This window comes from Panthera onca, chromosome D4 (assembly GCF_046562875.1).
Source record: "Panthera onca isolate mPanOnc1 chromosome D4, mPanOnc1 haplotype 2, whole genome shotgun sequence".
NCBI classification, from domain to species: Eukaryota; Metazoa; Chordata; class Mammalia; order Carnivora; family Felidae; genus Panthera; species Panthera onca.
The window spans coordinates 1,865,863-1,876,223 of record NC_138351.1 but is presented as its reverse complement, the minus strand read 5'-3'; the positions used below and the strand labels follow the sequence as shown (position 1 = coordinate 1,876,223).

The window sequence follows — 10,361 nt, the reverse complement described above, 5'->3', positions numbered from 1 at the left end:
TAGAGTCCGGCAGCCTAGAGGGACCCCAGCCAGGGGCGCGGGGAGGGTCAAGGGGGCCAGTGGCCCTGCTCACGGACACTAGGGTGCTTTGGCGGAGACGTCGGCAGACACCGCGGAAGAAGTGGGAGTGGTAAAAGCGGCTGGGCCTGGCAGCAGGCTCAGGGTCAGGACTCGAGGACACAGTGGCCCCGGGAGGTAACGCCCGGCCCCTCCGGGCCCCCGCGCACCCGCCTGGCTTCCGACGCCTGGGAGCGGCCCGCGTCTTGCCGGGCGCCCTGGGAAACAGCGGCCGACTGAGCCAAGGCCTGGGGGAGCCAACGCGCTCTGGCCGCCCGCAGCGGCCCGCCCTGGCACGGGGCGCCACCCCAGACCAGAGGACCTGTCTCCCGCCTGGGAACACGGAGGCTGCGCCAACAGGGCGGGGGCTGCACCAAGCGGCCCTCTGCTGCCCCCACCGCCCCCCCCACCTCCTGAGCGTGCGGGTCGGCCCCGGGGGCGTGGGGCGCCCGAGAACCCCCACTCCCTGGCAGCGGCGCGCTCGCCTTCCTGTCGCGCCCAGCAGTTTGCGAAGTGGCCCGGGGAAGGATGGTTCTTGGCTTCATTTCGTGGATTAAAAGTGTCCAAGACGTGGGCAGAGCCGGACGTGGCCCGCCCCCGCCCGCGCGGCGAGAGGGAGGGTCCTCGGGGTCCCGCGGGCCCGCCCCGGCTGGGCGGAGGGGCGGAGTCCTGAGGCGGAGTCTGGGGGCGGATGGGGCGGAGGGGCGGAGCCCGGGGGCGGAGCCCGGGGGCGGGCCGGGGGCGGGCCGAGGGCGGGAGCGCAGCGGGGTCCCCGGGACCCAGGCGCGGGCCGCGCTCAGGCCCCGAGCGAGGCGGCTCTGGCTGCCGCATCATGGAATCGGGCACCGAGGAGTTGGAGCTCAACGGCGACCTGCGCCCGGGCTCGCCCGGCTCCCCGGACGCCCCGGTAAGCCCCGCCCCGCCCGCGCCGCTGTGCGATCTTGGCCGGCGCCCGCCCTCTCTGGGCCCCGCGCCCGCTGCTCCCCGGGCACCGGGGGTCGCCGGCCGGCTGCGCGCCCGCTTCCGCACTGCGGGGTGCCGGGGTCTCTGCTCCCCGTGCGTCCCCCCCCCCCCCCCCCCGCCGTCGGGTCCGACGTGCGGTCCGGGGGCTAGGGCCACGCCGCCGGGGTCGCCGGGCGGGCCGGCAGGTGCGTACGCCGAGCCGCGCGGCGGGGTGGCCTGGGCGCCACCTTCCCCCGCCTCCCGTGCGGGCCTCTAACTTCGGCCCCCGCATCCCCTCCCGCTCGTGCGCGCCCGGACGCGCAGGATCCCAGCCTCCGGGCCCGGGGCCAGCAGCGGGCAGACGGTTACGTCACCCGCTGTGTTTGCCGCCACCGCACTATCCAGTGCGTGCCCCGATGGGGAACTTGAGGCCGCTGTGGCTCCGCTCCTGTCTCCGCCGCGGCCTCTGCAAAACATGCACTCCTGGCCTCGGACGGCCGTGGGCATGGGACAGGCGCTGGCAGGGGTCCCGACTTCCACTTTACAAGTGGTGGCTCCCCCGCTGCCCCTGGGTCCTGTGGGGGGCGGGGGGTGGGGCTGTCCGTGCCCTGTTCCCTGGGCCCAGAGCTTCTCCAGCACCTCTGTTTGTGATGCAGTCCTGGGCATGACTCTCTGGTGACTTGTTGACTTTGAACATTCTTTCACTTTCTGACCCCCTGGCGATGGGGGCAGGGATGGCCGTCTCCCAGCCATGTGAACCCGGCTGGGGCAGCGCGGCTCAGCTGTGGGGAATAGGCCGGGTTGGGGGTGGGGGAGGACATTGGGGTGAGTGAGACCCCGATGGCAGGGCAGGCCCCCTGTGTGCTGGTGACCCCACTGATCCTCTCCATTCTCTCCATCCTTGTCTGTTCTTGACAGAGGCTTTCTGGGGCCCAGCCTCTGTGCTGACCCTTCAGGAAAGCCTGACGGCCCTAGGGTGGCACAGGATGTTTGTCCCTGGGTTGGTGGTGAGGAAACTGAGGACCGAGAAGGTCCTTGAGTGGCCTGCCCTGGCATGGAAGCACTTCAGAGCTGTGGGTGTGCATACTCGGGGAGGCTGCCTCACCTCTCAGGGCCTCCTGTGCACCGTCTGGAAAGGGAGAAATAATCCGACCCCCCCCCACACACACCCCAGTTGGAAAGGAGGGATCCTGCTCACCTCCCAACCTGTGGCTGCGCCTTCCAGTCCAGCCTCTCTCTGCTCCCCTCAGCTTTGGCAGGCAGGGTCCTGTGAATCCCAGGCCCAGGGAGGTCAGGTGGGAGATGCCTCCCCCATCATCACTGAGCCGCTACGTCAGTGCTGGGACCAGCCCAGGCGGAGAAACCAAGGCCAGAGCCTGGAGCCCTGCTGTGTGGGTGGGGGACAGGGGGGTCAGGAGGGCTCCTGCACAGGGGGCTGCTGGCGCTGCGTGCTGCAGGACCCGACTGTGGTGCGGCATGGCCGTCTGCCGTGTGGGAAAGGACATCCCGAGCAGAGAGAACGGCAAGGGAAAGGCCCAAGCAAGTCTGGGGAGAACGAGTGTGACAGGAGGTCAGGCCCTTCCATGGCCCCCGAGAGCCGGTGTGGGTGTGGGTGTGGGTGTGGGGGTCTCCTGGAAGGATCTCACCGTGCCTGCGGCCCAGACCCACGTAGCGCCACTCCCCAGCCTCTGCCTCGCCCTCCCACCTTCAGGACCCGCCTTGTTGTGTTTGCGGGACGTTACTCTGTCTCGACGGTTTCCCCTCTGTGATGTTGGATGGTAGCAATGTCTTTCGTCAGAGGTCGTGGTGAGGACCACATGGGCTCGTGTGTGTGCTGGGCACAGTGTCCACGTTCCTGCCCGCTGCTGGTGATGACTCCAGGGAGGCACCTTTCCCCGTGGCGGGACCCCTGTGGACAGGCACAGCCTTTCCTTCACAGCACCTGCTCAAATCTGGGCCTCCGGCACCTGTGTGAGGAGGTCTCACTGGCGAGAGGGGCGACCCCTGGGGTCTTTGGATGCGCGAGTGGAACAGGAGCCCTGGATGGCAGAGCGGGTGGGCTAGGTTGGTCCCGTGTCCCCAGCACAGCCCTGGCGGCGGGCGGTGCTGACTGGGAGGCCCAGGCCGAAAGCCCCTGTCAGCCTCAGGACGCCCGCTGGGGGCTGAGTGTCCTCTAGTGGGAAGTGGGGCAGGGTCACTCACTTCCCAGGGTGGCCGGGCTCAGGGAAGAGCCGTCCGTGCAACCGCTGAGCAGATGGACCCCGCAGGTGCTCCTCACCCCGTGCCTGTGCCCCCACGGCCCTCACGGAGGCCAGGCTGCCCGGGGCCCCTGCCGAAGAGAGCTGGTGTCTCTCTCACCTGCGGCTGGTGGCAGGACGAGTAGCAAACCTGAATGTTGTGTGAAATGGCCCTTGGCCGTGTCATGCCCGGGGTGCGTCTTGGCTTGGGGGCAGCTGCATTGGACCTTGTGGTGGCCATTGGGGCCACAGCCAGCGGAGGACACAGCAGGGGGGGAGCAGGGGGGTGGGGTGTGGCTCCGGGGGCTGCATCTGGGCTCTCTCCCTCACTTCTGCTTTCCCGGAAAGATCCTGAGGCTGGCAGGGTCTTGGCCAAGTTCTAAAAGGCCTCGGGGTCACTGCCGGCCAGTGCTGAGCCCACAGGAAGCAGGTCTGCCCAGCCCATGGCCCAGCTGCTGTGGGAAACCGCCCCCCCCCCCCCCCCGCACCGAGACTTCCCGTGGGGACACTGACAGGGACACTGACGTGGAGCGAGACACCTCTCAGTGCTGGCCTTGTGGCCTCCGTGCCAGGCATGAGCGATGGCACATGGCCAGATGGGTGGGTCAGATGAGGGACACCCCAGGTCTTGCCAGACCCACCTTTGTTCTCAGGTTCCTCCCCAGAGGGAAGGACTCCAGAGCCCCGTTCCCACCGGCACCTACTGTGCCCAAGCAGAGGAGCTGTGGTGGGCCAGGCCCCTGGGTCCTGCTCAGGGCACACGGCCATTTCCTGGGCTTGTCCTTTCTCTTGTTGTTCGGATCTATTGGTCCAAATCCGTGCAGCTCATTTAGGAGGCCGTCTGCCCTGGCTGGCTGGGCTCCAACAGACCAAAGGGCCTCTGCACCCCTCATTCAGTCTGATCGCCCATTTTGCAGATGAGGAAACTGAGGCACAGAACCCTGGTGTGGGATTCAGGGGTCTTGGGGAGAGGTGCCAGCGGGAGTCCTACCCTAGCTCCTCACAGAGCAGCCGATGGACGCCATGGATTTGGTGGGGGCCTTGGTCTCTTCCGGAAACAGGAAGGTGGGTTCTGGGCAGGGGCTCCCGTTCCACACTTCCACGCAGCAGTCAGGGCGGGCAGGATGGGCGGCGGTCAGCAACCCAGTCCCCTGGCTCCTCCCAGGCCTGGCCTCAACTCCCCGGGGAGCTGGAGGCTGGGGCGGGCACTCCGTCTCCTCTACCCGAGCCTGGGCTGGACTGGAGTGTATCCGTGAAGCTACGGCCGAAGCAGGCACTTGGGCGCTGCAGATCTGGGCTCACATCCGTCCCAGTTCCCTCCCTGTCCGGGCTGAGGACAGCACTGTGGCCCTGGGCTAGCTGCGAACGCCCCCAGGCCCTCTGTCCACAGAAGGCGGGCCTCCCTCCTGGGCCCTGGCTCCCAACCCGCAAGGCTCCTTCCTGGATTTTAGGGGGAGAACTCCAGAGCTCACCTGCCGCTTCGCCCGGCTCCCGATACCACCGTTGAGGTTTGGGGGAAGTCCTCCTGGCCCTGGGGACACATTAACCAGGGTGTTTGTTCCCTGCGCTACTCAGGTCACGGGCAGAGGTCTGTGTGGGAGGTTCCCAGCGTGGCTCCCGGCAGCCAGGCTGGCAGTTCAGACCAAGGGCTCCGGCGGCCTTCCCACCCTGCCCCGCTAGACTGTGCCCGGGACAGCGGGCTCTCTGGGGCAGACAGGCCAGGTTGGAGGGTTGATGCTCCCTGTCCACTAGAGGGGGGCTCCCCAGAGTGCGGCCCGGGGCACACAGATGGGGAGACTGAGGCCAGCTGCAGGGAGCACGTTGTCGAGGCCACACAGCCAGGCTGTGGTGAGCGGGGCTTGACTGGCCTCCTGGCTGGCGCCCCTTATCCCTGCACGGGTTGAACAGGAAGCAGATGGCCGCGTGGGCAGGAAGTGCCCTGCACCAGGAGGGGCGTGCTTGCCACTCGGGGCTCTGAGGCAGTGGCCAGATCCACCAGAACCTTAGGATGCCTGCTCCTGGCCCCGTCAGACACACGGAGACTGAGGCCCAGAGGGGGTTGCACACACGGAGACTGAGGCCCAGAGGGGGTCGCACACGGAGACTGAGGCCCAGAGGGTGCTGGCTGTCCTAAGGTCACACCACTGGAGCCGTGGGGGTGGGGGTTGCGGAACAGTGGCCGAGTGAGTGCACAGCTCCACCTGGCCGGCCCTGATCCCAGCTCCAGCCCCAGCCCCAGCCCCCTCTGCAGGCCCGAGGGGAACACGGGTCAAAGCGCAGCCCTCCCTTGGTCTCTGCTTTGGATAAAGTGCTTCCTGTGCTAGCCTCAGTTTCCCCACAGTGAGTGTGAGGACGGGCCAGGGGCACCCAGGACAGGGGAGAGTGGGGACACAGGGTCCCCATGCTGGGGGCACTGACGTGTCATTCTGTGTTTGAGTGTGCGTGTGGCTGTAAAGGACTCGAACGGTTGTGGAAGGCTCAGAATAAAAGGGAATTCTTCCTCCAGCCCAGAGGCCAGCACAGTCAGCCTGGCTGTGCATGTGTGCGTGTGCCTGTTTATAGGTTAATATGTGCATGTGCCCACATGCGTGTGCACCGAGCATGTGTGCGTATTTGCTCACGTGTGTCTGCTTGTGCGTGTTTATACGTGCATGCGTGTTTACGTGTTTATATACGTGTACACATACACGTGCTGATGGGTGTGTGCTCTTGGGCGTATATGTACCTGGCCACCCTGCCCCCAGCAGGTGGGAGCCCCTCCAAAGGTCTGCGCCCGGCTCTTTTCTCCAGGACTGGAGACCAGGACAGCACTGTGGTGGCCTTGAGGGAAGGTGCTTTGGCACTTGTGGTTTGTGACAGGAGCACGTTCCCGCCACAGGCGAGGGACGCCCGCCCCTCGCAGCAGCGCCCACGTGATGAGGCGTGGCCAGCCCAGCCGCCCGCTGTGGGCACACAGGCCCTTAGGCAGCGGGCTGGGGCGTGTGCGGCCTGGGGGTGCCCCCCCCCCCACAGCTGTGGGCACAGCTGGAGGCTCGCGTGAAGAGGCCAAGCCGGGACCCCGGTGGGGCTGCCGTGTGTGGAGCGCGGCAGTCAGCAGTGCAGGGTGGAGGCGGGGCTGGGTCGAGGGCCCAGTGCTTGGATCTGGAATTTTAAACCTAGTGCCTCTGCTACTCAGCCTTCGGGCTGAATGAAGGCGGGGCTGCCCGACTGCCGCTGTTCCACACGCCCATTCTCCCTTCCTCCTGGTACACTATTCTAGATGAGATTAAGTTTAGTAAGTAAGACACAGGGCAAAAACGACCCCTGCCCCGCCCCCGCCCCTGCCCCACCCCCACCCCGGTAGTTCAGCATTTTGCAGGGTGAAGTTTCCAGCCGCAGAAGGTACAGGGGGCAGAGAATGCTGCTTTTGCCCCTCCCCTGCAGCCTGCCTCCAGCCTGCATCTTTCATGACTTCGGAAACGCGATCTCCCCTGTGCCCCAGGAGGCGCGGTGCAGGGCCTGGTGGCTCAGGGCCGAGGGGTGCGGGTGCGTCCTGGGGGGCTGGGGAGGGGCCAGCCGGGGGCAGCTGTGCCCAGGAGAGAGGGGCTTCCTGGAGGTGGTGACCCCTGGGCGGGGCACGGAGGGCTCCAGGAGTGGCCTGAGGCCCAGCGATGTTCTCGGGCAGAGGCACCTCCTGGACAGAAGGCGTCACAAGCCTCATCACAGAGCATGGTAATGAATGAAAGGGCAAGAGGAGGCTTCTGGGGGCCGCCAGGGTGTCCTGGGTGTGCACTTAACTCCTGAGGCTCCAAGTTAATTGTGTACGGCTTTTTGTATGGCAATCACACCTCGATAAAGTGGTTTAAAATTGTTTTTAAAGGGGCGCCTGGGTGGCGCAGTCGGTTAAGCGTCCGACTTCAGCCAGGTCACGATCTCACGGTCCGTGAGTTCGAGCCTTGCGTCGGGCTCTGGGCTGATGGCTCAGAGCCTGGAGCCTGTTTCCGATTCTGTGTCTCCCTCTCTCTCTGTCCCTCCCCCGTTCATGCTCTGTCTCTCTCTGTCCCAAAAATAAATAAACGTTGAAAAAAAAAAAAAATTAAAATTGTTTTTAAAAATAAAAATTGGGGCGCCTGGGTGGCGCAGTCGGTTAAGCGTCCGACTTCAGCCAGGTCACGATCTCGCGGTCCGTGAGTTCGAGCCCCGCGTCAGGCTCTGGGCTGACGGCTCGGAGCCTGGAGCCTGTTTCCGATTCTGTGTCTCCCTCTCTCTCTGCCCCTCCCCCGTTCATGCTCTGTCTCTCTCTGTCCCAAAAATAAATAAAAAACGTTGAAAAAAAAAATTAAAAAAAAAAAAATTAGGGGGGCGTCTGGGTGGTTCAGTCAGTTAAGCGTCCAACTTGGGCTCAGGTCATGATCTCATGGTTCCTGAGTTCGAGCCCTGTGTTGGGTTCTGTGCCGACAGCTCAGAGCCTGGAGCCTGCTTCAGATTCTGTGTCTCCCTCTCTCTCTGCCCCTCCCCTGCTCGTGCTCTGTCTCTGTCTCTTTCTCTTTCTCTCTCAAAAACAAACATTAAAAAAATTAAAAATAATGATAATAAAAATGTGGGGCGCCTGGGTGGCTCAGTTGGTTGGGCACCTGACGCTTTGCTTTCAGCTCGGGTCATGATCTCACGGTTCAGAATTCTAGCCGCAGGTCGGAATCTTCGCTGACAGTACAGAGCCTGCTTGGGATTCTCTCTCTCCCTCTCTTTCTGCCTCTCCCCCACTCATGTTTGCCCCCCTCCCGCTTTGTCTCTCCCAAAATAAATAAACTTAAAAAAAAAATACAATAAAAGTAAATACATAAAAATTAAAAAAGCAGCTCAGTTTGACTCTACCCCGCTTTGGTAGGTGGCTGGGGGAGCGAGCAGGGTTCTGGTGCCTACACTTCACTTCCTGCCCTGGCCCCCCGCCCGGCCCCGCCGGGCCGGAGGAGGGCAGGCGGGGGCCCCGGTGGGGTTGTGCCAGGCAGGGGGCCAGAGGCTCCACCCGGGGCCAGACCAGCACATGTGCCGAGGCTGCAGCTTGGTCTCCTAGAGGACTTGATTCGGGAAGGGGGGGGTTGTCTTACAGGGGCTGCACAGCCCTGTCCGGACTCTGATCTGTCAAGGAGCCCTTCCCTCTGGGGCCCTGGGCCTCACCTGCAGGCCCCACGGAGCCCCACCCCCTGCCCGGGGTGGGGGGGGGGAGGGCACAGGCGGTGGGGGGCAGCACAGGCCGGGTGGGGGGGGTGGCACAGGCTGACCAACCCCTCCCCGCAGCCATCCCGCTGGGGCAGGAACCGGCCCATTAACGTGAACCATTACGCCAACAAGAAGAGCGCGGCGGAGAGCATGCTGGACATCGCGCTGCTGATGGCCAACGCGTCCCAGCTGAAGGCCGTCATCGAGCAGGGCCCCGGCTTCGCCTTCTTCGTGCCCCTGGTGGTCCTCATCTCCATCTCCCTCGTGCTGCAGATCGGCGTGGGCGTGCTGCTCATCTTCCTCGGTGTGAGCCTGGGCTGGGGCCCCGGCGGGGGAGGGCCCCGGGGCAGCCCCCACTCAGCCATGCGGTCAGGAGGTGGCCCCCCCGTCTCTGTCCCTCCACCCACCCGAGCGAGGCTGCGGGAGAACGTGGTCTACGGGGACTAGCTGGTGGTCCTTCCCCCGGGGGGAGGGTCAGGGCTCACCTCCACGGCTGGCTGTGTGACCTCGGGCAGGTACCTGACCCCCGCGGGCCTCGGTTGCCTCATCCATGAAGTGGGGGTAAGGGCAGGGCTTTGGGCCCACGTGACAGTCACTAGGCCACTGCCCGCAGTGCTCAGAAAGGCGCCTGCCTGGGTGCGTTCAGCGCCAGCGCGTTGTGCCCTCAAATCCACACCTGGGCCTTGGGCAGTCTCTTCTGCTCCCAGACGGACACCTCTGAGCTTCCGTTCTTGGAGAAGGGGCTGCGGGGCTGAGGCCGCAGGCCTGGAAAGCGGTCCGAGCGTGGCGGCAGGCCCCAGGTGCCGCAGGCCCCGGTGCAGCGTCGGCTCCCTTCCGCCCACAGTCAGGTACGACCTCAACAACCCCGCGAAGCATGCCAAGCTGGACTTCCTCAACAACCTGGCCACCGGCCTAGTCTTCATCATTGTCGTGGTCAACATCTTCATCACTGCCTTTGGCGTCCAGAAGCCCGTGATGGACGCAGCACCCCGGCAGTAGGGGTTCAGGTGAGCCAGGGAGGGACCCGCCTGCTGCCGTCCACCTGCCGGCCCCCGGGCGGGTCCGTCTCCGCCGCGAGGCCGCCCGGGCACCCGCTGACCCACGAGCGGACCCTCGTGACCCGCGTCGGTCCTGTGGGGCGCCGCCGGCCGTGTGCACCGTCCCCGGGCTCATCCCCTGTCCTTGCTCGGAGGCGAGCACCCACCCAGGGTTGCCCTACCCAGGAGCAGGAGCTGCCGTGGGCGGGGGACCCTGGTTCCATGCACTCTTCGGGGCCTGAGGGGCTGCCTCAAGGGCGAATGCGGGTCAGCAGGCCCAGCGTGTGTCATGTGTGCTGCACGGGGGGCCCTGGCCGGGGCCGCACACCACAGGTACGTGCGGCCTCGGGCCCAGCGGTTGCTCGTCAGGCCCGCCCCAGAGAAGGGGTGGGCACTGCTGACAGACAGCCACCAGTCCGGCACCGCGGCCGAGTGGACAGCGGGCTGCCTGGACACTGCCTGTGTGTCGGGCGCGTGAAAGAAAACTTCCAGGGGGGCCAGCCGGAGGTTGAGGTGGGACCCGGGAGCAGGGCCCACACGTGTCCATTTCCCACTGGCCAGCCATGGGAGTCCCAGCTCACTGCCTGCCTGCTGGCCCTGCTTTGTTGTTAAGTCCATCTCCCCCAGAATCCTCTGGATGCCAGCCTGCTCTCTTGCTCATGGCGTGATGACCAGGCCGTTTATTAATCGTGATTAAACACGGTCCTGGCCCTCCCTGAGCATCAGCCCAGAGAGGGTCACACGGGTCTGCTCTCCGAGGCCCCCCTTTCAGCCCTGACAGTGACCCGGGAGGGGAAACTGAGGCTTGCCCAAGGCAGAATTGGGCCCTTCTGGCTCTGGAGTTGTAGTGGCTCCAAAGCTCGTGGGCTGGATGCCAGACACGCTGCCA

General features: G+C 65.4%; 1 protein-coding gene across 1 annotated transcript; it reads left to right on the top strand.

The window, feature by feature from the left end:
• Positions 1 to 793: 793 nt before the first annotated feature.
• On the top strand, positions 794 to 10,355 carry NINJ1 (ninjurin 1). Its single transcript, XM_081790856.1, has 3 exons — positions 794 to 964; positions 8,514 to 8,739; positions 9,280 to 10,355. Exons 1-3 carry the CDS (start codon positions 890 to 892, stop codon positions 9,432 to 9,434), a joined length of 456 nt encoding a protein of 151 aa, XP_081646982.1. The 5' UTR covers positions 794 to 889; the 3' UTR covers positions 9,435 to 10,355.
• The last annotated feature ends 6 nt before the right edge of the window (positions 10,356 to 10,361 follow it).